This window comes from Indicator indicator, chromosome 16 (assembly GCF_027791375.1).
Source record: "Indicator indicator isolate 239-I01 chromosome 16, UM_Iind_1.1, whole genome shotgun sequence".
Lineage (NCBI taxonomy): Eukaryota > Metazoa > Chordata > Aves > Piciformes > Indicatoridae > Indicator > Indicator indicator.
Genome location: NC_072025.1, coordinates 1,757,987 through 1,785,142, shown reverse-complemented (window position 1 = coordinate 1,785,142; position 27,156 = coordinate 1,757,987). Strand labels below are relative to the sequence as shown.

General features: G+C 53.7%; 1 protein-coding gene across 1 annotated transcript in view; it reads right to left on the bottom strand.

The window, feature by feature from the left end:
- BBS4 (Bardet-Biedl syndrome 4) overlaps positions 1–27,156 on the bottom strand; it is a 57,315-nt gene that overhangs the window by 11,485 nt on the left and 18,674 nt on the right. The window contains exons 4-10 of the mRNA XM_054388117.1: positions 20,449–20,512; positions 18,025–18,136; positions 16,973–17,045; positions 14,080–14,133; positions 11,793–11,920; positions 8,559–8,613; positions 3,451–3,519 (exon numbers count right to left, since the gene is read on the bottom strand). Coding sequence (XP_054244092.1) covers positions 3,451–3,519; positions 8,559–8,613; positions 11,793–11,920; positions 14,080–14,133; positions 16,973–17,045; positions 18,025–18,136; positions 20,449–20,512 — 555 coding nt within the window. The remainder of the gene's footprint in view (positions 1–3,450; positions 3,520–8,558; positions 8,614–11,792; positions 11,921–14,079; positions 14,134–16,972; positions 17,046–18,024; positions 18,137–20,448; positions 20,513–27,156) is intronic.

Below are 27,156 nucleotides of genomic sequence, written 5' to 3'. Positions count from 1 at the left end.
CCTGCCCAGAGACTGCTGCTGGTGGAAGGAACTCCTCAACTGCTTCAGCACTTCAGCAGAAAATGGAGGAGAGCCACAAAGGGGTTGGCCTGCTGGGAAGCAGCTCCATGGAGAAGGAGCTTAAGAGTCCTGGTGGCCAATAAATTATCCATGGGACAGCAAATGTGTCCTTGTGGCCAGAAGGCAAATGGTCTCCCTCAGTGTGTGGAGAAGAGTGTGGCCAGCAGGTCAAGGCAGGCTCTGCTTCCCCTCTACTCTGCCCTAGTGAGACCACATCTGGAGGAGCATGTCCAGTTCACAGGATCAGAGGCTCACAGGATGGGAGGGGGATGGAAAAAACCTCTGGAGGTCATCAAATCCAACCCCACCCTGCCAGAGAAGGAGCATAGAACCCAGCACAGGTCACACAGGAACACATCCAGAAAGGCTCCAGAGAAGGAGACTCCACAACCTCTCTGGGCAGCCTGCTCCAGGGCTCTGGGACCCTTACAGTAAAGAAGTTCTTCCTCATGTTGAGGTGGAACCTCCTGTGCTGGAGTTTATGGCCCCCCAGTTCTGGAGCTCCCCAGTTCAAGAGGGACAGGGAGATACCAGAGAGAGTCCAAAGGAGGCTGTGGGGGTGGCTAAGGGATTGATATGGCTGATGGGGAAAGGCTGAGAGCCCTGGGATGTGTAGCCTGGAGAAGAGCAGCCTGAGAAGGGATCTCATGAATGTTTATAGATACCTGAAGGGTGGGGGGCAAGAAGAAGGGGCCAGGCTCTTTGCAATGCTGTCCTGTGATGGGCCAAGGGGCAATGGATACAAACTGGAACACAGGAGGTTCCACCTCAACATGAGGAAAAACTTCTTTGATGGAGCCCTGGAGCAGGCTGCCCAGAGAGGTTGTGGAGTCTCCTTCTCTGGAGACTTTGAAGCCCTGTCTGGATGCATTCCTGTGTGACCTGTCCTGGGTGACCCTGCTCTGGCAGGGGGTTGGATTTGATGACCTCCAGAGGTTTTTTCCTTCTTCAGAGATCCCTTCCAACCCCTGACATTCTATGATAGGAGTATGTTGGAGGTGAGAGTAGCATCTCCTAGAGCCTGAGCCTCTGAGAAGTTCTGTGCACTAAGAAACTCCTTTCCCAAGCAGCAGAGACAGAAACAGTTCTGGGGCAAGTGAAGCTCCAGCAAGAGAGCCCCAGCAGAGCCAGCCCAGTTCCCACCAGCTGGGTCAAACTGCAAATTAATGGCTGCATGCAGGGGGGAAGAAAACCCAAACCCAAGAAGTGATTCCAGCAAACTACATCTAACCCACTCTGGTGAAACCCTTCAGAGTATTTCCCAGTGACAAAGCAGCTTTGCAAGTGTGAAGGTGCTTAAGGTGCCTGCCCAGCACCCTGGGGTGGTGCTCACTGTCACCTGTGTCAGCCACAGGCTGCAGTGCTCCACCCCCCTGACTCCCAGCAGACAGGACAAAACAGGCAGAGGGAAGTCAGGAACATGCCTAAAAAAGGGAAGCAGCTTCACCACCATCAGGAATGAAAGCCAGATGCCAGGCTCAGCTTTCCAACCCAGAGCCAAGGGAAATGCAAACAGTGCCTAGAAGCTCTTTCTTTCCAAAGGAAATTCCATTTCTTAACCCCACCTGGCTCTGCTGCAGCTTAAAACCCAAAGGGATCCATTCCACACCCCATGTGCTGCCTCCTCCCCCTGCCCTGCCTCCACATACCCCCAGAATAGTAGAGGGTGGAAGGGTTGGATGAGACCTCTGAAGATCCTTGAATCCAAACAGCCAGGGAGCAGAGCAGCCCACCCAGGGGAAAGCCCCAGAGATGCATTTCAGAGAAAGCTTTTGGGGAATGCTCCTTTCCAGCCTCTCCAGGCTGAGACCTTGGATACAGTTGGCAAAGCCCTGATGCTGGGATGAGCTTTAGGAGTTCACAGAATCACAGAATGCCAGGGGCTGGAAGGGACCTCCAGAGCTCATCCAGTCCAACCCCCCTGCCAGAGCAGGGGCACCCAGGGCAGGTCACACAGGAACACATCCAGGTGGGGTTGGAATATCTCCAGAGAGGGAGACTCCACAACCCCCCTGGGCAGCCTGTGCCAGGGCTCTGTCACCCTCACAGGGAAAAATTTTTCCCTCCTGTTTCCATGGAACTTCCTATGCCTCAACTTCCACCCCTGCCCCTTGTGCTGGCATTGGGCATCACCCAGCAGAGCCTGGCTCCAGCCTCTGGGCACTCTCCCTGCATATCTTTGTCACCAGCAATGAGGTCACCTCTCAGGCTCCTCCTCTCCAAGCTCCAGAGCCCTCAGCTCCCTCAGGCTCCCCTCATGAGGAAGATCTTCCACTGCCTGCAGCAGCTTTGAGGCTCTGTGCTGGACTCTCTCAAGCAGTTCCCTGAGGTCCTTCTTGAACTGAGGGGCCCAGAACTGGACACAATATTCCAGATGTGGCCTCAGCAGGGCAGAGCAGAGGGGGAGGAGAACCTCTCTGGCCCTACTCCCCACAGCTCTTCTAATGCACCCCAGGAGTCCCTTGGCCTTCTTGGCCACCAGAGCACTTTGCTGGCTCATGGTCAACCTCCCATCCACCAGGACCTCCCAGGTCCTTTTCCCCTTCACTGCTCTCCAGCAGGTCAGTCCCTGACCTCTGCTGCTCCATGAGGTTGTTCTTTCCCTACAACTACCTGAAGGGAGGCTGTAGCCAGGTGGGGGTTGGGCTCTGCTCCCAGGCAAGCAGCAGCAGAAGGAGGGGACACAGTCTCAAGCTGTGCCAGGGGAGGTCTAGGCTGGGGATTAGGAGGAAGTTCTTCACAGAGAGAGATTTGCCATTGGGATGTGCTGTCCAGGGAGGTGGTGGAGTCACTGTCCCTGGAGATGTTCAAGAGAAGCCTGGATGAGGCACTTAGTGCCATGGTCTGGTTGATTGGCTAGGGCTGGGGGATAGGTTGGACTGGAGGATCATAGAATCCTAGAATCAGTCAGGGCTGGAAGGGACCACAAGGATCATCCAGTTCCAAGCCTCCTGCCATGGGCAGGGACACCTCACACCACATCAGGCTGGCCAGAGCCTCATCCAGCCTGGCCTCAGCCACCTCCCTGGACAACCCATTCCAGGCTCTCACCACTCTCATGGGGAAGAACTTCTTCCTCACCTCCAGTCTGAATCTCCCCACTTCCAGTTTTGTTCCATTCCCCCCAGTCCTATCACTCCCTGACACCCTCAAAAGTCCCTCCCCAGCTTTCTTTTAGGCCCCCTTCAGATATTGGAGGTCTCTTCCAACCTGGCTGATTCTATGATTCCCAGGTGCCAGACTCTCCCCTTGCCCTTGCAGAATTTCATTCCATTTCTCCAAGCCCAGCTCTCAGCCTGTCCAAGTCTGGCTGAGTGGCAGCACAACCCTCCTGTGGCAGCCACTCCTCCCATCCCCATTCAGCTGCTCCATTCCCACTCCTCATCATACCTTGTAGTTGCCTGGGTCATAGGTCAGAGCATTTCCAAGGTGTTCAAAGGCCCTCTGATAATCCCCAAGCTGGGAAAAGAAGTAAGCAAGCATCAGCAACTCAGCACAAGGGAGGGTGGGCAGCAGGGCTGGGGGTGTCAGGAGCAGCCCACAGGCTCTTGGGCACCAGGCTGTCTGATTCAGCTGAAGCAAATCTTCAGAGCAGTGAATTTTCCCCTGCTGCCACCTCACACAGGTGTTCTTGTTTGCTGATGTAGAAAATACAGCCTAAAAATGTGGTTGGTTGGCCTGGATTTGCTGTGCTGACCAAACCAAAGCTTTCCATGGAATTGGGACTCTGAATTTTCCCCACAGGAGCAAGCTCTGGGTTGACAGTCACAGAATCAGAGAATGGTTGGGGTTGGAAGGGACCTCCAAAGGTCATCCAGTCCAACCCCCCTGCAGTCAGCAGGGACATCCTCCACCAGGTTAGGTTGCTCACAGCCCTGTCCAGCCTGACCTTGAGTATCTCCAGGGATGAGGCCTCAATCACCTCCCTGGGCAACCTGTTGCAGTGTTCCAGCAGCCTCCTGGTGCAGAACTTGTTCCTCACATCCAATCTCAATCTGCTCTGCTCTCATTTCAAACCATTGCCCCTGGCCCTGTCCCTGCAGGCCTTTGGGAACAGTCCCTCTGCAGCCTGCTTGGAGCCCCTTTCAGGTACTGGTAGGCTGCTCTAAGGTCCCCCCAGAGCCTTCTCTTCTCCAGGCTGAACACCACCAGCTCCCTCAGCCTGGCCTCACAGGAGAGGTTCTGCAGCCCTCATCATTTTCATGGCCTGCTCTGGACCCTCTCCACCAGGTCCATGTCCTTCCTGTGCTGAGGGCTCCAGAGGTGGATGCAGGACTGCAGGCGAGGCCTCAGCAGAGCAGATTTAAGTGGCAGAATCACCTCTCTCCATCTGCTGTCCTCTCCACCTTCTTCTCTTCCAGCAAACAGGCTCCAGAGAGCTACTCTGCACATCCTTGCTTCCCTCACCACAGCTTCCCCACTCCTCTCAAATGAGAAAGTCTCCACTTGTCACCTCATGGAGTGCAGGTGCCTGCCTGTGGCCATCCATGAGCACACCACTGCTGAGACTCACCTAAACCCTACTGCTTCCCATTCAGCTAGGCCAGAAATGTGCCAGCCTAAAGAGGACACAGCTCTGGGTACCAGTGGCCTGTGTTTGGTCCCAGGAATTGCTGAGAAGCCCACCTGTCACTCCAGAAATTGTACTGCTCAGCAGAGCCCAGCACCTTCTGCAATTACCAGCCAGGGGAAGGCTGTAGAAGCATCTTCAGAACCCTCCTGCACCCAGAGCCATGATAAACCAGCAAATTAATCCCATCCCAGGGACCTGGCTCAGGGCAAACCCAAGCACAGATCCAGGCTGGGCAGAGAATGGACAGAGCACAGTGCTGAGGAGAAGGACTTGGGGGTGCTGGGTGCTGAGAAGCTCAACATGAGGCAGCAAATGTGCACTGCCAGCCCAGAGCCAGCCCTGTCCTGGGCTGATCCCCAGCAGGATGGGCAGCAGGGGTGGGCAGCTGCAGTCTGCTGAGAGCCCTCCTGCAGTGCTGGGGCAGTTCTGGAGTCCTCAGCACAAGAAGAAGGAATTGTTAGAGAGGCTAGAGGAGGCCACAAGGGTGAGCAGAGAGCTGGAGCCTCCCTGAGAGAGTTGGGGTTGTCCAGCCTGGGGAAGAGAGACCTTAGAACAGCCTCCCAGTGTTTGAAGGGGGCTACAGCAGATCTGGGGAGGGACTTCTGACAAAGGCATGGAGTGACAGGACAAGAGCTGATGGCTTCAAGAAGGTGGGTTTAGACTGGACATTAGGAGGAAATTCTTCTTCCTCATGAGGTAGGTGAGGCACTGGAACAGGTAGTCCAGAGAAGCTGTGGAGGCTCCAAGCCTGGAAGTGCTCCAAGCCAGGCTGGATGAGGCCTTGAGCAAGCTGTGCTGGTGGGAGGTGTCCCTGCCCATGGCAGGGGGTTGGAGCTGGATGATGTTGAAGCTCCCAACCTGTTCCATGAATCTGTGACCTCTGCTTCTTGCTCTCCTGTGTTGCTCATAGCTCAAAATGCAGTGTGCTGGATGAGTCAAAGCTCAGCTGGCCCTGTGCTCCCCAGCAGAAGGTTGCCACTGCTGAAGGGAGCTCATCCTTGTGACAGCAGCAGCAGTGCCCTGGGCTGTAGCTGCTGCAGCCACCTTGGCTTTGGATTTCTGTCCTTCCCTTGATGACAAATGAGAATTACTCCCTATTTTCTCCATGTGAGTTGCCTGCTGCAGGTCAAGTGGTGTCTTGTTTGAGCTGTGTGACTCATAGGAGTCTGGCAGAGTTTGACAGGAGATGTTCCTCCTCAATGTAGAGAGAAGCTTCTTTACTCTGAGGGTGCTGGAGCCCTGGAGCAGGCTGCCCAGAGAGCTTGTGGAGCAAAGGCTGAGAGCCCTTGGGGCTGGTGAGCCTGGAGAAGAGCAGCCCCAGAGGGGATCTGAGCAATGCTCAGCAGCAAGAGGCTGGGGCCAGACTCTTCTCAGACAGCACAAGGGGCAGTGGGCACAAAGTGGAACCCAGAAGGTTCCATCTGAGCAGGAGGAGAAACTTCTTTGGTGTGAGGGTGCTGGAGGCCTGGAGCAGGCTGCCCAGAGGGGTTGTGGGGCAAAGGCTGATGATCTTTAAGCTTCTTTCCAACCCAACCCTTTCTCTGGTCCTATGATTCTAAAGGATTAATGTCCTACTGACTCTACCTCTCTCTCACAGATGTCTCTTCTCCCCTCTAACCCCACACACCCCCACTGAAGACACCCAAAGCTCCTGCTGAATGTCTCTACCTGCAGAGCAATTTCCACACCCCCCCCCCCCAGACTGTATTTAACATCAAATCTTTCCCAAGAGCAAGGTTTGTAGCCCTACCACCCTCCCAGACACCTTTGCCTGTTCTTTCTTTGTTGACTCCTAGGGAAGCTGACTTCTGGAACCATCAGCTCCTCCTTCCCTTCACATCCTCCAGCCCCAAGTGCTGAGCTTTGTGATTTAAATGCACCAACAGGAAGCCTTTCACTGCTGCTTTTGTTGGGAGAGGAGCTTGCTAGAGCTGCTGCTGCTGCTCCAGAAAGCAGCAGCAGCTAGGGTTGCTCCAAGTCTTGGAGGATTTAGAACAGAATTTAGGCTGCTTGCCAGACTGAATTCCCTGCTCTGGCTCAGCTCCAACTTGCTTTTAGCAGCAGAAAGGAAAAAAAAAAAACAAAAAGATAGAGGGAAACAAGCTCTGGTGTGGTAAATGTGGTCTGCAGAGAAACCTGTGCAGGTCAGAGAAGCATTGAAGTGTTTGGGTTGGAAAAGGCCTCTGAGATCATCCACTCCAACCACTCTCTAACCCTGCTGCTAAACAGAGGGGTTAGAAGAGAAGCCTTCCAGTGAAGATGTTCTTTCCAATGTCCAGCCTGAACCTCCCCTGGTGCAACTTGAGGCCATTTCCTCTTGTTGCATCCCTTCTTACTGGGGAGAAGAGACAGGCACCCAAGGCATAGGCAGGTGGATAGAAAATAACTCTAGAAAACATCCCCTGGGCAATTTAAATCAGAGAGGAGCAGATTTAGAGGGGATGGCAGGAACAAGTTCCCCATTGACCCATTTCACTCTGAAATGAGTCAAGAACTGGCTGGAGGGCCAGTGGTGAATGGTGCCACATCCAGCTGGCAGCCAGGCACTAGTGGTGTCCCCCAGGGATCAGTGCTGGGCCCCATCCTGTTCAATATCTTTATTGATGATCTGGATGAAGGAATTGAGTCCAGCATCAGTAAGTTTGCAGGTGACACCAAGGAAGGAGCAGGAGTCCATCTCTTGGAGGGTAGGAGGGCCCTGCAGAGGGACCTGGCCAGGCTGGCTGGGTGGGCAGAGGCCAATGGGATGAGATTGAACAAGGCTAAGGGCAGGGTTCTGCACTTTGGCCACAACAACCCCAAGCAGCACTACAGGCTGGGGACAGAGTGGCTGAGAGCAGCCAGGCAGAAAGGGACCTGGGGGTGCTGGGTGATGGTGGCTGAACATGAGCCAGCAGTGTGCCCAGGTGGCCAGGGGAGCCAATGGCATCCTGGCCTGGATCAGGAATAGTGTGGCCAGCAGGACAAGGGAGGTTATTCTGCCCTGTACTCAGCTCTGGTCAGGCCACTCCTGGAGTCCTGTGTCCAGTTCTGGGCCCCTCAGTTCAGGAGAGATGTTGTCCAGAGAAGGGCAAGGAAGCTGGGGAGGGGTCTGGAGCACAGCCCTGTGAGGAGAGGCTGAGGGAGCTGGGGGTGTTCAGCCTGGAGAAGAGGAGGCTCAGGGCAGACCTCATTGCTGTCTACAACTCCCTGAAGGGAGGTTGTAGCCAGGTGGGGGTTGGGCTCTGCTCCCAGGCAAGCAGCAGCAGAAGGAGGGGACACAGTCTCAAGCTGTGCCAGGGGAGGTCTAGGCTGGGGATTAGGAGGAAGTTCTTCCCAGAGAGAGATTTGCCATTGGGATGTGCTGCCCAGGGAGGTGGTGGAGTCACTGTCCCTGGAGATGTTCAAGAGAAGCCTGGATGAGGCACTTAGTGCCATGGTCTGGTTGATTGGCTAGGGCTGGGGGATAGGTTGGACTGGAGGATCTTGGAGGTCTCTTCCAGCCTGGCTGGTTCTATGATTCTAAGTTCAGAACAGGTTGAGGTTGAGGCCCCATCCCTGGAGATATTCAAGGTGAGGCTCACCAGGGCTCTGGGCAACCTGATCCAGTTGGGGATGTCCCTGCTGAGTGCAGAGGGGGTTGCACTGGATGACATTCAGAGGTCCCTTCCACCCCAAACCCTTCTAGGATCCTATGTATAGGAGGGACAAAACCAAACCAGTGACTCTTCTGTCAGCCATGGGCTTTGTGGGTTGGTTGGTTGGGGCTGGTTTGGGTCCAACACAGAACTTCTGGGCAGGGGAGGGATTTGTAAGGGAATGTCTCTTATGGTTGTAAAAACTCAGCTCTCTGTCACCAGGAAGGAACAGGAAGATTGCAAAAATACCAAAGCTTCACAACCAGGCTTAGAGTTAAGTTCCTGAAATAAAGAAGAGTCTTCAGTACCTGCAGGTAGAGCAGGCCCAGTGCTGTGAGGAGCTCTGTGTTTTCTGGAGAAAACCTGCAAGACAAAAGCCAGGGAGGTCAGAAGCTGCTCCTGAGCCCTTCTAGGACAAGGGCAAAGAGAGCAGGGGATAGAATCAGAATCAGTCAGGGCTGGAAGGGACCACAAGGCTCAGCCAGCCCCAACCCCCCTGCCATGGGCAGGGACACCTCACACCACAGCAGGTTGCTCACAGCCACCTCCAGCCTGGCTGCAAAAACCTCCAGGGATGAGGCTTCCACCACCTCCCTGGGCAACCTCTGCCAGTCTCTCACCACCCTCATGGGGAAGAATTTCTTCCTAACATCCAATCTGAATCTCCCCACTTCTAGTTTTGCTCCATCCCCCAGTCCTATCACTCCCTGACACCCTCAAAAGTCCCTCCCCAGCTTTCTTGCAGCCCCCTTCAGATCCTGGAAGGCCACAAGAAGGTCTCCTCAGAGCCTTCTCCTCTCCAGACTGAACAGTTCCAACTCTCTCAGTCTATCCTCATAGCAGAGCAGCTCCAGCCCTCTGCTCATCCTCATGGCCCTTCTCTGGACACCTTCCAGCACCTCCAGAGCCTTCCTGGAACAGAGGCTCCAGAACTGTTCCCAGAGCTCCAGGTGTGGTCTGAGCAGAGTGGAGCAGAGGGGCAGAATCCCCTCCCTGGCCCTGCTGGCCACACTTCTCTTGCTGCAGCCCAGGCTCTGCTTGGCTCTCTGGGCTGCAAGTGCTCACTGCTGGCTCCTGCTGAGCTTCTCATCCCCCAGCACCCCCAAGTGTCCTCTCCTCAGGGCTGCTCTCCAGCCAGTCCCTGCCCAGCCTGTAGCTGTGCTTGGGATTGCCCTGACCCAGCTGCAGGACCTTGCCCTTGGTCTTGTTGAACCTCAGGAGGTTGTCCTGGGCTCAGCTCTCCAGCCTGTCCAGGTGCCTCTGGATGGATCCCTTCCCTCCAGCCTGTCCAGGTCCCTCTGGATGGATCCCTTCCCTCCAGCCTGTCCAGGTCCCTCTGGATGGATCCCTTCCCTCCAGCCTGTCTGCTGCACCACACAGCTTGGTGTCATCAGCAAACTTGCTGAGGCTGCACTCAATGCCTCTGTCCATGACACCAACACAGATGTTGAACAAGCCTGGTTCCAGGACTGATCCCTGAGGGACTCCACTTGTCCCTGGCCTCCCCTGGGCCATGGAGCCATTGCCAGCCACTCTTTGGGTGCAGCCATCAAGCCAGTTCTTTATCCATCTCATGGTCCACCCATCAAACCCATGTGTCCCCAGTTTGGAGACCAGGCTGTGGTGTGGGACAGTGTGGAAGGCTTTGCTCAGGTCCAGGTCAATGCCATCAGTTGCTCTCCCCTCATCTATTAATGTTGTGACCTGTTCTTAGAAGGCCACCAGGTTTGTCAGGCAGGATTTGCCCTTGGTGAAGCCATGCTGACTGTACCCAATCACCTCTTCACTATTCTTCTGTCTCAGTAGTGCCTCCAGGAGAATCTGCTCCATGATCTTACCAGGCACAGAGGTGAGACTGCCTGGCCTGGAATTCCCTGGGCTGCACTGGGCACCACTGCAGGGAAGCAGCACTGCCATCAGGGAGGGGCAAGGCTACACCTCAGCTTTCCAAATGTCTGCTGCACAGAGATGGGAAGTGAGCACAGCTCTCTGCAGCAGAGCTGGAGGCATAATAAGATCATGTTAAGCTCCAAATGAAGCCTGCACCAGTGACCTGGAAACACAAAGCTCCCAGGAACCACCTGCTAAATCCAGCCCAAGCCTCTTGGGCCAGGCAGGACAGGCAGCCCTCAGCAGTTCTGATGGGTCCTGCACACACTCAGCATTAGGCTTTGTGTTTAGCCTATCAAGAGATCACAGAGCTGCTTTGCAGGGCCAGCTGAGGGCTGCTCTATGCTCTGCAGCAAGCCCCCAGAGCAGGCTGCTGAGACAGCCTCTGCCCCTTCCTGTGCCCCTGCTCACACACACCAGGGGAGAAGCAAAAAGAAATGAAAAGCCAGGAGTGGGGAAGAAGGGAGGGCAGGGAGGGCACTGAGGTAAGAGATAGGAAGCTGCTAAGATGCTTAGCAAGGATTATTTACATAATGAACATTCTAGATTAGTCCATGTGTCTGTTCAGCCCAACCTGCTGCCACACAGCAGCCAAAAGAAGGCATGGAAGGAGCCTCCAGGGCCTTCCATCATGCCCCTGCCTTTCCCTGGTGTGGGCCTCCAGCACAAAACTGCATTTTAAAAGCAGTGGTAATTCAGATGCTCAGGAATGCCCTAAACCAAGATAAATTGGTGCTGAGAAAAGGTGTCAGGGTGGTCACAAAGCTGCTGAGGGGCTTGGAGCAGCTCTGTGAGGAGCAAAGGCTGAGAGCCTGGAGGAGAGCAGCCCCAGAGGGGATCTAAGCAATGCTCAGCAAGAGCTAAAGGCTGGCAGGGGAGAGGCTGGGGCCAGACTCTGCTCAGTGGTGCTCAGGCACAACACAAGGGGCAAGGGGCACAAACTGGAACCCAGGAGGTTCCATGAGAACAGGAAGAGAAAATTCTTTGGTGTGAGGGTGCTGGAGGCCTGGAGCAGGCTGCCCAGAGAGGTTGTGGAGTCTGCTTCTCTGGAGAGATTCCAACCCCCCCTGGCCATTGTGATCCTGGGCAGGCTGCTGTGGGTGCCCTGCTTGTGGTTGGGCTGGATGAGCTCCAGAGGTGCTTCCAACCCCCACCAAGCTGGGGTCCTGTGGGCAAAACTCACTGTGCACCAACCCAGTTCTACTCTTCCTCCTCACCCACACTCAAACACAAATCACTGCAAGTGCAAACAGCACCTGAGACCCTGCCAGAGTCTGATATCTGACAGCCAGCCAGGCTCAGGGAGACCCCTGGGGTCAGATCTTTTTGGGGAGATAAACCTCTGGGATTCATCAAGCCAGTTTTGGGTAGGTTTGCTCCCAGGCATCTGTGTCCATTTGCTTTTCTACCTTTTTTGTTTTGTTTTGTTTCTCTTGTCCCTGGCAGACCTTCCAAGAGCTGCCTTCTTCCTTGCCACACTGCCAGCAGGAGGAGGACTACAGCTGAGAGCAGAGACAGCTGAAGGGCTCCAAAGTGCCAGCTCTGCACAAAGACACTATCATCATCATTAGGCGTTTGGGTTTTTTTTAATCATGGCCTCAATTCAGCTCAAATTGCTCCTGGCACAGGGAGAAGGAAGGAGACATCCTTACTCAACAGCTTTCTTGTAGACTTCAATGGCTTTGTCTGTTTCCCCCTCCAAGAGGTGAATCTTCCCCAGCATCATGTAAGTCAGGTCATGCCTGTTCAGCTCCAGGGCATTGTTCAGCTGGTCCTGTGCCTAAAAACACACAGCCACAGAGAACAAAATGACATCAAAGCAGTGATTACAGAGACCTCAGCGAAGCAACAGCCCCAGAGCCAGCCCCAGCAGCCAGCAGAGCTCAAGAGCCAACACCCCATGGGCTCAGAGAGCCCTGCTGGCAAAACCCAGCCCAGAGGAGGCTTGAGACAAGCCCTGCAATGAGAGGCACGAGCTGTGAGGGACAGGAAAAGGCAAGGAGGCTCCAAGCCAAGCCAAAGGCAACGACCTCCCAAGCAGGAGGGGAGCACAGGCCTGGCCCTGCCTCTGAACTGGGTGGGTTTGAGGGCAGCTGCAGCTGTGGTAGGGCAGCAGGCACACTGCAGCTCACTCTACACTAAAATGCTCACTCCAGCAGTGAGCCTGGATTGCCAAGGGGACAAGAGGAGTGAACCAGCTCCTGGCAGGCACACAGCCAGCCCCTCCAGCAGGAGGCACTTGGAGGCACATCTTCCTCTTCCCTCCTCAGGCCTGGCCAGCAGGACAGCAAAGTGCTTTCTGTCTCTGAAATGCTGACACAGGAGTGGAATTCTGCACCACAGGGGATCCCTGCCAGCAGCTTCTGGAGAGAATCAGCCCCAAAGGCTTCACTGTATACAGTTGTCCCCATGGACACAGGCACAGATTCACAGAATGGTTTGGGTTGGAAGGGACCTTCAAGACCATCCAGTCCCAAACCTCTGCCATGGGCAGGGACACCTCCCACCAGCCCAGCTTGCTCAAGGCCTCATCTGTGTGTTCTTCATTAGCTACCAAGCTAAGGAAGTTGGTGCTGCCCACACTGCAGCTTTGTTCTTCTGTAGCTTTGGCTCCAGGCATGGTGCAAAAGGAGCTCCAGACACAGGAGCAAATCCTTTCCATGGAGGGAAAAAAAGCTGCCTGCTGCTCCTCCAGCAAACCAAGCTCATAACTCTTCCCTGAAGCCTGCCAGAACCAAGGGGCTGCAGGTTGCCTTCATAAACTCTCTTCACAAGGTGCAGCAGTTTGAGCTGAGGAAATGGTTTGGGTCTTCCCCATCACACTTCTCTTTCTCCAAGGAGATGGAAGTGGCATGGTGTGTGGACTGCTGCTCTGCTCATGGTTCTGCCTGGCCAAGGCTCAGAAAGAGAAGCAGCTCTTGCTGGAGCACAGCTGCTTTCCTGTCCAGTTGGAGGCTGCTCTTGAGGTTTCGCCAACGTTCCCTTCAAAAGCAGGAAAGTGCTCTGAAAAATCCTGCTGAGAGAAAGCCTCAGAATCACAGAATCACAGAACTCCTGAGGCTGGAAAAGACCTCTGAGATCACCAAGCTCAGCCTATGACCTAACACCACCACATCAGCTAAACCCTGCCACCAAGTGCCACATCCAAGCTTTTCTTAAAGGCCTCCAGGGATGGTGTCTCCACCACCTCCCTGGGCAGCACATCCCACTCCTGACAAGGCTCAGCATCCTTTCACTCCTCCCCACCTCCACTACCTTGCAGGTGAGGTCACCCAGCAAGAAGGATCTGGAGGTGCTGGAAGGTGTCCAGAAAAGGGCCACGAGGAGGAGCAGAGGGCTGGAGCTGCTCTGCTATGAGGACAGACTGAGAGAGTTGGGGTTGTGCAGTCTGGAGAGGAGAAGGCTCCCAGGAGACCTTCTTGTGGCCTTCCAGGGTCTTGGGGGGGCTCCAAGAAAGCTGGGGAGGGACTTTTGAGGGTGTCAGGGAGTGATAGGACTGGGGGGAATGGAGCAAAACTAGAAGTGGGGAGATTCAGATTGGATGTTAGGAAGAAATTCTTCCCCATGAGGGTGGTGAGAGCCTGGAATGGGTTGCCCAGGGAGGTGGTGGAAGCCTCATGCCTGGAGGTTTTTGCAGCCAGGCTGGATGTGGCTGTGAGCAACCTGCTGTGGTGTTAGGTGTCCCTGCCCATGGCAGGGGGTTGGAACTGGCTGAGCCTTGAGGTCCCTTCCAGCCCTGACAGTTCTGTGATTCCAGCAGGCAAATGAACACAGACAGCTCACAAAGCTTTGCTCCCAGAACGGGCACTGAGCACAAAACTGCCCTGCTGCCAATCCCTGCAAATGCTGATCCCCTTCCAGCTGCCCAAGGAGGCAGGGAAGGCCCTGGGAAGCCTGCTGCCCATCTCTCAGGTAGGTAAGAGGAGCCATGTGCATTACCTTGTTGAAGTGTTTCAGGTACATGTAACACACCCCCAGGTTGTGGCTGATCTCCTGCAGGAAAAAAAGAACAAAGCACAAACAAAACCAAATCAGGGTTAGGAGTGAAGTTACAGGATCCCAGGATGGAAGGGTTGGAAGGAACCTCTGGAGATCCTCCAGTCCAACCCCCTGAGCAGGAGCATAGAATCCAGCACAGGAACACAGGAACACATCCAGACAGGGCTGGAAAGGCTCCAGAGAAGGAGACTCCACAACCTCTCTGGGCAGCCTGCTCCAGGGCTCTGGGACCCTCACAGGGAAGAAGTTCCTCCTCATGTTGAGCTGGAACCTCCTGTGCTGGAATTTCCATCCATTGCTCCTTGTCCTATCCCAGGGCACAGTGAGCAGAGGCTGTCCCTGTCCCTTCCCTCCTGACCCCCAGCCCTCAGCTATTGACAGACATTGATCAGATCCCCTCTCAGTCTTCTCCTCTCCAGACTGCACACCCCCAGGGCTCTCAGCCTCTCCTCCCCAGGCAGTGCTCCAGGCCCTTCAGCAGCCTTGGAGCCTTCCCTTGGACTCTCTCCAGCAGATCCCTGTCCCTCCTGAACTGGGAAGCCCAGGACTGGATGCAATATTCCAGGTGAGGTCTCAGCAGAGCAGAGCAGAGGGGGAGGAGAACCTCCCTGGCCCTGCTGGCCACACTCCTCTGAATGCAGCCCAGGACCCCCTTGGCCTTCTTGGCCCCCAGGGCACATTGCTGTCCCATGCAGAACTTGTTGTCCACCAGCACTCCCAGGTCCTTCTCCTTGGGGCTGCTCTCCAGCAGATCCCCTCCCAGCCTGTCCTGCTGCAGTTGATTCTTCCTTCCCAGGTGCAGGACTCTGCACTCATCCTTGTTGAACCTCCTGAGGTTCCTCTCTGCCCAGCTCTCCAGTCTGGGTAACAGCCACCAGGAACCTGCATGAGGAGACTCAGAAGCAGAGAACTGTTTGGCTGGGAAAGACCTTTAAGATCCATCAGGTCCAACCCTTAAGCCAGCACTGCCAGGGCACCACTAACCCATGGCCCTCAGCACCACATCTCCACACCTTTGAAATCCCTCCAGGCTGGTGACTGCACCACTGCCCTGGGCAGCCTGTTCCAGGCCTTCACAACCCTTTTGAGAAAGAAATTGTTCCTCATGTCCAACCTAAACCTCCTCTGCAGCAACCTGACTGTGTCTGCCCACACATTTTTTTTTCGCTCTGTAGATGAAGAAAACCTCTAAATCCAAATTGCTTCAGGAACCTTAGCAGAGCTTCAGTGTGGTTGGACACCAAAGCTGCAGACCCGCAAGCCAAAGCCCCCAGAAAGGGTGAGGGTCTCTCCAGAGGACAAGCAGCAAAGAACTGCTTTGTTCTCTCAGATGTGACTCACTTCCCAGAGAGATCCCAGTCAGAACCAGGATGCTGAAGGGGCTGGAGCACTGCCTGGGGAGGAGAGGCTGTGGGCCCTGGGGCTGTGCAGTCTGGGGAGGAGAAGGCTGAGAGGGGATTTATTAAATGTCTACATTTGAAGGGGTGCTGGGCTGCTACATTTGCAGCCTGGCTGCAAAAACCTCCAGGGATGAGGCTTCCACCACCTCCCTGGGCAACCTCTGCCAGTCTCTCACCACCCTCATGGGGAAGAATTTCTTCCTAACATCCAATCTGGATCTCCCCACTTCTAGATTTGCTCCACCCCCCCTCCCCAGTCCTATCACTCCCTGACACCCTCAAAAGTCCCTCCCCAGCTTTCTTGGAGCCCCCTTCAGATGGGGCTGGGGGTCAAGAGGGAGGGGACAGCCTCTGCTCACTTGCACCCTGGGACAGGACAAGGGGCAAGGGATGGAAACTCCAGCACTGGAGGTTCCACCTCAGCATGAGGAGGAACTTCTTCCCTGTGAGGGTCCCAGAGCCCTGGAGCAGGCTGCCCAGAGAGGTGGTGGAGTCTCCTTCTCTGGAGCCTTTCCAGCCCTGTCTGGATGTGTTCCTGTGTGACCTGTGCTGGGTTCTATGCTCCTGCTCTGGCAGGGGGTTGGACTGGAAGATCTCTGGAGGTCCCTTCCAACCCCTGCCATCCTGGGAGCCTGTGAAAACAGTCCCCACAGAAGGCTGCCCATGACTGAGTGCCAGCCCAGCCCTCTGCCCTCTCACCACCCACTGTCCCACATGTCCCTCTGCAATGCTCTTCTCCTTCATCTTCTTTGTCCTGTTACATTTAAGAGCTAATTCCATTATTGCTCCTGTAGCAGGTACCAAGTCACCCTCTCAGCTGCCCTGCTGCCAATCTCTCTCAGTGCTGGCATTACAAAAGGCTTTTCCAACTCCTCAAAGAAGTTTTAATGCTAACTGAGGGTTTCCACACTGGGAGCTGCTTCCCATGCTTGCCTCAATGGACAGCTCTGGCTGTGGGAGCAGTGGTGCTTGGAAATGTGCTCAGTTCTCCCTGCCCCAAGGCAAGGCCTGGGACAGATGGACAGGCTGGGAGAGTTGGGGCTGCATCCAGTCCTGGTCTCCCCACTGTAAGAGGGACATGGAACTGCTGGAGAGGTCCAGAAGAGGTCATGATGGCTGTCCTCTCCCTGGAGGTGTTGAAGGCCAGGCTGGATGAGGCCTTGAGCAAGCTGGGCTGGTGGGAGGTGTCCCTGCCCATGGCAGGGGGGTTGGAACTGGATGGTCTCTAAGGTCCTTTCCAGCCCAACCCAACCCAACCCAACCCATTCTCTGCTTGTGCCTGACTTGTGGGATCCAAACCAGAGGCTGCTCTGGAGCCTGATGATGCCTCCCAGCCCAGCAGCTCCTGGGCTGCTCCTGCTCAGCATGAGCTCATCCCTGCCTGCAGCCAGCTCCCCAGGCCAGGCCAGCCTGCAGCTCAGCACAGCACTTACCCAGTCCTTCTCATCCAGTTTGGCTGCCTCATTGTACACTTCAATGGCTGCCTTGTGCTTCCCCAAAAGGAACCTGCAAAAGCATTGCCAGATTTATTTTCCCTGCTGTGCAACCACCACCACCTCCTCTGCCAGTGAGAAATGCTGCTGCCTGCCAGCTCTGCAGAGGGCTGCCCTGAGAGGTTCCACTCTCAGCAGGTATTGCACTGCTCCCTTGCAGGCCACCACTCCTGAGTGATGCTGAGGCTCTCCCTGATGTCACTGGAGATGAAGGAAGTGAATTCCCAGGGCTTTGTCCTGGGAATCATAGAATTGTTAGGGTTGGAAGGGACCTCAAGGCTCAGCCAGTTCCAACCCCCTGCCATGGGCAGGGACACCTCACACCACAGCAGGTTGCTCACAGCCACCTCCAGCCTGGCTGCAAAAACCTCCAGGCATGAGGCTTCCACCACCTCCCTGGGCAACCTCTGCCAGTCTCTCACCACCCTCATGGGGAAGAACTTCTTCCTCACTTCCAGTCTGAATCTCTCCACTTCCATCTTTGTTCCATTCCCCCCAGTCCTATCACTCCCTGACACCCTCAAAAGTCCCTCCCCAGCTTTCTTGTAGCCCCCTGCAGATGCTGGAAGGCCACAAGAAGGTCTCCTTAGAGCCTTCTCTTCTCCAGACTGCACAACCCCAACTCTCTCAGGCTGTCCTCATAGGAGAGGAGCTCCAGCCCTCTGCTCATCCTTGTAGGATGATCAGGAAAAGGGAGGAAGATAGGAGAAAAGAGAGGTGCTCTAACAGGGTATTCAGAGGCAAAAAGGGAGGCTGTAGGGCAGGTTTGCACCCCTCAGGTCAGCACTCTTAGCTCTGCCCCTCAAAATCAGTGTGTGACCTCTCCTGCCTCAAGCACAAAGCAAGGACAGCACCACAGCAGCCAGGCAGGTGACAGAGCACCTTTGGAATTCAGCTGCCTGGGATTTCACAGGAAGCCTGGGAGATGAGAAAACAAACCATGGAAGGTGCTGGGTGGCACATGGAAGAGAACCAAGGGAAGCCCAACTCACAGGGACCGTGCCACCTGCTTCAGGTTGTCAGCGCTCCGAGGGTTCAGAATGGAACAGGTCTGGAAGAGCTCCAGAGATTCCTGAATCTTCCCCTCCAAGCGGAATATCAATGCTGTCAGACAACAGGGACATGGAAAAGTCATCCAGGACCTGCAAGCAAAGCCTGCCCCTGGCAGCAGGCAGGAGGAGGGGGTACAGCCAGGGGATACCACACCCAGCTGGTCCTACCCCTCAGGCAGGAGCTGTGTCTGAGGGCCAGGAGAGCAGCACAGGTGAAGGATTCTGCATGCTGCAAACATGGAATGGGTTGGGTTGGAAAGGACCTTAGAGACCATCCAGTTCCAACCCCCCTGCCATGGGCAGGGACACCTCCCACCAGCCCAGGCTGCTCAAGGCCTCATCCAGCCTGGCCTTCAACACCTCCAGGGAGGGAGCACCCACAGCCTCCCTGGGCAACCTGTGCCAGTGTCTCCCCACCCTCACTGCCAACAATTTCTTCCCCATCTCCACTCTCAATCTCCCCTCTCCCAGCTCAAAGCCATTGTCCCTCATCCTGGCACTCCCAGCCCTTGTCCAAAGTCCCTCCCCAGCTCTCCTGGAGCCCCTTAAGGTACTGGAAGGTTGCTCTGAGGTGTCCCTGGAGCCTTCTCTTCTCCAGGCTGAACAGCCCCAACTCTCCCAGCCTGACCCCACAGGGGAGGTTCTGCAGCCCTCTGCTCACCTTGGTGGCCTCCTCTGGACCCACTCCAGCAGTTCCAGGTCTTTCTTGTGCAGAGGGCACCAGAACTGTCACTGGAGATGCTGCAGGCTCTGCAGGGGATTTGCCTAGAGCTTTGCTTTGGAGAACTGTGCTTCAGGTGGAGTCTCATGAGAGCAGAGCAGAGGGGAGTAGAGTTTATTCCTAAGCCCCATTTTGGGCAGCTTCAAACCCTGGCCAGCTGCTCTTTGGGATGCAGTTTGGATTTCTCCCCTGCCCTGCAGTTTGTACAGGCCTTGGTCAACAACCTCAGCTGCTTCCCTCCACAGCAATGCCAAGTCTGGAGGCAGATTTTCTGAGGGCAGGACAGGAGGAGCAAGGCCATGCTGAAAGCAAGCACTCAGACAACCATCACCTGAAGCAGGCAGGTTGGAATTAGATGACCTTTGGGGGTCCCCCGCCACCCAAACCATTGTATGAAATCTATGAACTGTCTGGAGAGTCAAATATTAACAGCCTGGAGATGAAAAGGTTCCAAGGAGACCTCAGAGCAGCCTCCAGTACCTGCAGGGGCTCCAGGAGAGCTGGGGAGGGACTTTGGACAAGGGCTGGGAGTGCCAGGATGAGGGAAATGGCTTTGAGCTGGGAGAGGGGAGACTGAGAGTGGAGATTAGGAAGAAATTCTTTCCAGTGAGGGTGGGGAGACACTGGCACAGGTTGCCCAGGGAGGCTGTGGCTGCCTCCTCCCTGGAGGGGTTCAAGGCCAGGTTGGATGAGGCCTTGAGCAAGCTGGGCTGGTGGGAGGTGTCCATGGCACCAACCAACCATGGGGGTTGGAACTGGATGATCTTGAAGGTCCCTTCCAACCTAAAGCATTCTGTGAATCCATGAGCTGTAAGAAGAGCTGCCTCTGCCATGCAACCACACAGCACCCAGAACCACAGAATGGGAGGGGTTGGAAGGGAGCTCCAGAGATCATCAAGTCCCACCCCCTGCCACAGCAGGGCCACCCAGGGCAGGGCACACAGGAACACATCCAGATGAGGGTTGAAAGTCTCCAAAGAAGGAGATTCCACATCCTCTTGGGCAGCCTGCTCCAGGGCTCCAGCACCCTCACACAGAGAAGTTTGTCCTCATGTTGAGGTGGAACCTCCTGGGTTCCAGCTTGTGCCTGTTGTTCCTTGTCCTATCTGCTGGCACCACCAATACAAGCCTGGCCCCCTCCCCTTGACCCCCACCCCTCAACTATTGATAGACATTGATCAGATCCCTCTCAGCCTTCTCTTCTCCAGACCAAACACCCCCAGGGCTCTCAGTCTCTCTCCACAGAGGAGATGCTCAAGTCCCCTAAGCATCCTCCTGCCTCTCCCTTGGACTCTCTCCAGCAGGTCTCTGTCTCTCTTGACCTGGGGAGTCCCAAACTGGACACAGGATTGCAGGGGTGGTCTCAGCAGAGCAGAGCAGAGGAGGAGCAGAACCTCCCCAGCCCTGCTGGCCACACTTTACTTGCTGTCCCCAGGATCCCATTGGTCTCTTGGCCACCAGGGCACATTGCTGCCCCACAGAGAACTTTCTGTCCACCAGGACTCCAAGATCCATGGAGCTGCTTTCCAGCAGGACAACCCCTGGTGTGTCCTGGTGCCTTATGTTTCAGCCAGGCTTTCCCTTGCTGTCTCTCACCCTGTCTCAGAGCTGCAGGAGCTTTGCCTCAGCCTCCTGCCACCTACCTTGCACGTAGACTGCATATTCACACAGCCCATGAGACTCCTGCAGCTGCTCTTTGATCACAGCCTGAAAGACAAAGGACACAGAGGAGATCCCAAAGGTAACCTCCCTCACTCAAAAGCCTGCTAGCTGCTTCCCCTTCACCCCCACCCCCACCACTCATCTGCAGCCCAGCAGCTCTCAGAATCACAGAATGGTGACATTTAAGAATCATTAAAGGCTGGAAGGCCTCCATGATCATGGAGTCCAACTGCTAACCCAGCACTGCCAAGTCAACACCAAACCATGTCCCTAAGTGCCACAGCCACACATCTTTAGTAAGAATCAGAAGAATATCAACCCTGCACACTTTTTAGTCAAGGCCATGGGATCCAGCAGGTGTCTGACTGACCAAACACCTGGATGTGGAGAGTGCTTCTGTGCTGTGGCTGTGCTTATTGCCACTTGGATTTCAGGGTGTTGCTGGTGACACAGAGATGGTGACACTGGCTCCTGACAAGCACAAAATTCATTTAATCACTGATCATGACTTGTATCTCCAATACTGGCTTCAGTTCTGGAGTCCTTCACTCCCAGAAGGGCTGGAACAGGTCCAGAGAAGGGCAATAAAGCTGGGGAAGGGTCTGGAGAACAGGGCTGGGGAGGAGCAGCTGAGGGAGCTGGGGGGGGTTCAGTCTGCAGAAGTGGCTGAGGGGAGACCTCATTGCTCTCTACAGCTCCCTGAAAGGAGGCTGGAGCCAGGTGGGGGTTGGGCTCTTCTCCCCAGTAACAAGCAACAGGCTGAGAGGAAATGGCCTGAAATTGTGCCAGGGGAGGTTTAGGTTGGAGATCAGGAAGGATTTCTTCCCTCAGCAGGTTGTCAACCCTAGAATAGGCTTGAGTGGTTGAGTCCCCACCCCTGGAGGTGATTAAAAGACACGGAGATGTGACACTGAGGAACAGGATTTAGTGGTGGGCTTCAGTGCTGGGTTAAAGCTTTGGGCTTGCTGACCTTGGAGGTCTTTTCCAACCTTTATGATCCTGTGATTATTGAGAGCACTCAATTGTAAAAAGAAAACCAAAGAGAGGAAGGGAAATGAAAGAACAAGTCCAGGCTGCTCCTGCCCTGATGATTAGAGGACATTGGACCCTTGCATCACCAAGCAGGTCCTGAAAATGGATGCTCTTCATTGCTCCATCTGCACAGAGCTGGTGGCTGGGAGCAAGAGAGGGCAACAGAGAGCTATCTTATAGTCAGATCTGATTAATTCCATAAGCCCTAAAAAATCCCAGAGCAAAAGGCCCTGAGCTGGGAAATCTGAGCTGTAATCCCAGGTTTTTGGGTTGCTTTTTTTTTTTCCCTCCCAAGTTTATTTAACTGGCTGACAGAATTCAGACATCTTGGCAGGAGCCCAAGCAGCCTGAGCCATTTCCACTAATTAAAAGCATCTGCTAATTTTAATAATTCCTTCCTCACACAGAAGAGAAGCAGGACAGTTCTAGGGGAGGGAAATAAACAGCAGTTCAGGGGTGCAGGCAGGGCTGGAAGCACTGCTGCCAGCAGTAAACAAGAGCTTTGCATGTAAAGAGCCTGAGATGGGTGATGAGCACTGCTCAGCAGGGCCTGGCCCTGCCTGGACCTCCTCCTGCCTGCCTCTGCTGGCACTGGAGATGCTGCAGGCACTGCAGGGGATCTGCCTAGAGCCTTGCTTTGGAGGAGAGGCCAAACGAGCAGCCAGAGCTGGGAATCTCTTGTTGTAACAAGCAAGCACAGAATCAGAGAACTGTCAGGGTTGGAAGGGACCTCAAGGCTCAGCCAGTTCCAACCCCCCTGCCATGGGCAGGGACACCTCACACCACCGCAGGTTGCTCACAGCCACCTCCAGCCTGGCTGCAAAAACCTCCAGGGATGAGGCTTCCACCACCTCCCTGGGCAACCTCTGCCAGTCTCTCACCACCCTCATGGGGAAGAATTTCTTCCTAACATCCAATCTGAATCTCCCCACTTCTAGTTTTGCTCAATCCCCCCAGTCCTATCACTCCCTGACACCCTCAAAAGTCCCTCCCCAGCTTTCTTGCAGCCCCCTTCAGATCCTGGAAGGCCACAAGAAGGTCTCCTCAGAGCCTTCTCTTCTCCACACTGCACAACCCCAACTCTCTCAGTCTGTCTCCAGAGCAGAGCAGCTCCAGCCCTCTGCTCCTCCTCGTGGCCCTTCTCTGGACACCTTCCAGCACCTCCAGAGCCTTCCTGGAACAGAGGCTCCAGAACTGGACCCAGAGCTCCAGGTGTGGTCTGAGCAGAGTGGAGCAGAGGGGCAGAATCCCCTCCCTGGCCCTGCTGGCCACACTTCTCTTGCTGCAGCCCAGGCTCTGCTTGGCTCTCTGGGCTGCAAGTGCTCACTGCTGGCTCCTGCTGAGCTTCTCATCCCCCAGCACCCCCAAGTCCCTCTCCTCAGGGCTGCTCTCCAGACAGTCCCTGCCCAGCCTGTAGCTTTGCTTGGGATTGCCCTGACCCAGCAGCAGGACCTTGCACTTGGTCTGGTTGATCTTCATGAGGTTGGCTTGTGCCCACCTCTGCAGCCTGTCCAGGTCCCTCTGGATGGATCCCTGTCCTCCAGACTGTCTGCTGCACCACACAGCCTGAAGTGTGCAATAAAATAGGGCAAAAGATTGGTGGCACCAAAAGAGTAGCCCTGCAAAGGTCAGCACTGATTTAGTGCCTTCTCTTTGGGAAGCTCAGAGATTCAAACAATGGGTTGGTGTGGTGGTTTGAAACTGTCTTTTTAATTTTTCCTTGCAAAGTTCAGAACAGAGAAAGTGAAAGAATGTAAATAAGTCACTATTGGGTGTAAAAAAGCAAAATAATGATTGTTCTAAACACTTCCATTGGATAGATAGAAATGTTTAAGAACTATTACCCAAAACAAAGTAGGCACTCTGCACATTCTGCGTTCGGCAGTGGGGGCAGTTGCTGGGCTGTCTGGCTGCTGTTTCTTCTTCTCTTCTGGCTGAAGATAACACACTGACCTTGGCAGCTAAGTTAACAACTTTCTGCTTAACTAACTCTGCTTCTCTGTCCAGGGGGGTCTGGGGGGGAAGCTCCTGGGAGAGGGAGGCCCCTTTGGGAGGGTCCCCTTGGGGGGAAGCAAAGGGAGATCAGTTGTGCTTTTCTGTTGATTGTATATATTTGTGAATGTTGTGAATTTTGTATATTTGTACATATTCATTGCATTTCATTGTAGATTTTAGACTCTGCTTGTAAATACAGCTTTTCATTTGCTTCCAGACTGAGCTAGCCTGGTTATTGTCGGTGGGGGGGGAATTTCAGCTCACACCGACACACTTTTTATTTTTGGCGCCCAACGTGGGGCTCGATTGCTTGTTTGATTTATTTCTGCTCAGATTAGGAAGCAAAATGAAGCTGTTTTGGATTTTGAGTAATTTTATTTCCTCTGTTATCAGTGTGATTGTCTACAGATGGGCTGTTTCCTGCATGATAGACAAGATTGTGAGATATGTGGCATATAAGTCGTTTCTTTGGGTTAAGAACAAGTTACTGAATGTTGGTGAATTCTGTTGTGGTCTTATTGGGCTAAGAAGCTATGGTAACTCAACTATGGATCTGCTAGCAGACACATATGAGTTTGTTACTCCTCTTACAACTACAGAGGGTCCTTGGAACCAGTGGTACCTTAGATATCTTGTACTAGCCTTAATCTTAATTTTGTTGCTTCTTGGAATAATCATATGGCTACTGATAGCACTGTGTCAAGAAAGACATAAGGCTACTTGCTCTTCCAACTCTGCTGTGAATGTGAAAACCAAGCCAGTAAATTTGGTGGCCACTGTAACCAGAAAGCGTAAAGGAGATGCAGATGCTGCAGGAGATGGTGCAGATGGAGATGAGGGTCCTTCTACTCAGGGTCCCTCTGTTAAGAAAGATCTTTCTGATGAGGAAGAGAGGGTTAGCCTTAAAACTCTGGTAGACCTCTTGAGACCCCACATGGATGATGGAGATGTAGGTCAGGATGTAGACCCTGGTAGATTAGCAACTGCTGGTAGTGCCTCTGAACTCAAAGAAATTCAACGGAGGATTAAAATAGGATTATGGGGACAGCGACCTCAGGATGATGATGATGATGATGATGATGAGGATGACATACAGTCAGCTAATGCACCCAGACAGGAAATTAGACATGTGAGGAAGGATTACATCAGAGGAGATAATGAGCCAGTCCTGTCTTGGCTAGCCAGGTGTTTTGATATGGGAGCCCCAGCATTGGTGCTAGGCGACAAGTCGGCCTCTCAGTTGGGGATGCTCTCAAAGGATACAGGCATAGACAGGCACCTAGGCAAGTGCATTGGTAAAGTTTCTCTGTGGGCACGCCTCCTACTGGCAGTCTCGCTGAGGTACCCCAGCAGAGATGATTTACCATGGAACCCTAAGCCTTGGACCACAATAGCTGAGGGAATCAAGCGTCTGAGAGAGTTTGCTGTGAGAGAAATAATGTATGGAGATCATAAGACTCTGAATCCTGATGAAATTCCTGTTGGAACAGGCCTTGCCAAAAAGCTCATTAAGCTTGCTCCTCCTAATTATGCTACTATTCTGGCAAGCAGGATTGTGGCAAGAAATTATGGTGGAGCACCTCCTACTGTTGGCCATTTCACTGACCAAATGAGGCAATTGGAGGATAGTCTTGCACGTACTTCTTTGGTTTCAGCCATTGAAACTCTGTCTGGAAAGATGGAGAATTGCATGAAAGAGCTGAAGGAGGAACTTAAAACCTCCATATCCAACTTGATGAAGGGGGATGATTCTAATTCCTCTTCCTCCAGATGGATACAAGTTTCAGCTGTTAGGAACAGACGTGCTCCAAGAAGGCCATTCCAGAATAGGTCAAACCAAAACAGACAGCAGAGGCAATCACGTGGCAGTATCTGGATAACTCTGCGTGATCAGTTTGGTGAGAACATGAACAGATGGGATGGTCAACCAACTTCTGATCTTTTCAAGAGGTTACGGGAGCTGCAGAGGGGCAGATCCCGAGGTAGCAATACCAGGAGGGTAGCTGTCGCTTCCTCAGTTTCCCAGAACAACTCTGATAGCTCCAACAGTGATCCTAATTCTGGTGCTGGACATTGTGCCAGCTGTACATGTGGAGGTAATCCCCACCATTAGGGGTGCCCTGCCTTCCGCCAGGGGGAGGTAAGGGATAATGGAGATAACAGAATCTATTGGGATGTGTACATCCAGTGGCCTGGCACTTCAAAATTTCAGAAGTACAGGGCCTTGGTTGACACAGGAGCTCAGTGCACCATAATACCATCAAATTATCAAGGGGGAGAATCTATAACTATTCAGGGAGTCACTGGTGGATCTCAAGAGTTGTTTAAGATAGAAGTTGATATAAGTTTAACTGGGAAGCAGTGGAAGAAACATACTATTGTAACAGGTCCTAATGCACCTTGTATTTTGGGAATTGACTTTCTGAGAGAAGGGTGTTTTAAAGACCCTAAGGGTTACAAATGGGCTTTTGGAATAGCAACTGTAGAAATTGATGGAGGAAAATTGAAGTTGTCCATTAGACCTGAGCTTTCAGATGAATCTGCAGTTGTGGGACAACATGAGATAGAGGATGTAAAGCTGCCGGTTGCTTCTCAAACTGTGCATCACAGACAATACAGAACCAACCGTGACTCTTTGGTGCCCATCCAAAACTTGATTCGTCAGTTGGAGAGTCAGAAGGTCATCAGCAAAACTCATTCACCTTTCAACAGTCCAATCTGGCCTGTGAGAAAGCAGAATGGAGAGTGGCGTCTGACAGTTGATTTCCGTGCCTTGAATGAAGTAACTCCACCCATGAGTGCAGCTGTACCAGACATGATGGAACTCCAATATGAGCTGGAATCCAAGCAGGCCAAATGGTATGCTACCATAGACATTGCTAATGCTTTCTTCTCTATTCCCATAGCAGAGGAATGCAGGCCTCAGTTTGCTTTCACCTGGAGAGGCATTCAGTACACATTCAATCGTTTGCCCCAGGGGTGGATTCACAGTTCAACCATCTGCCATGCAGTGATCCATGATGCTTTGGAGAAAGGTGGAGCTCCAGAACACATTCAGTTCATCGATGACATCATCGTCTGGGGTGAGACTGCTGAAGAAGTCTTCGAGAAAGGTAACAAAATCATTGACATTCTCTTGCAAGCTGGTTTCGCTATCAAGCGAGACAAGGTGAAAGGACCTGCCAGAGAAATCCAGTTTCTGGGAGTGCGGTGGCAAGATGGTCGCCGTCACATCCCAATGGATGTGATTAAACAGAGTCTCCACCATGGCAAATCCCATCAACAAGAAAGAAACTCTGCGTTTCTTAGGCATAGTGGGATTTTGGAGACTGCACATTCCTGGATACAGTCAGATTGTGAAACCTCTCTATGATGTGACTCGAAAGAGAAACAGTTTCCAATGGGGTCCTGAGCAACAAGCAGCCTTTGACCAGATCAAGCGAGAGGTAGTCCAAGCGATGGGTCTGGGACCTGTCCGAACTGGTCCAGACATTAAGAACATTCTGTACACGGCCGCGAGTGACAATGGTCCAACCTGGTGCTTATGGCAAAGAGCTCCAGGGGAGACACGAGGACGTCCTCTTGGTTTCTGGGGTCGTGGCTTACAGAGGCTCAGAGGCAAACTACACTCCAACAGAGAAAGAGATTTTAGCTGCTTATGA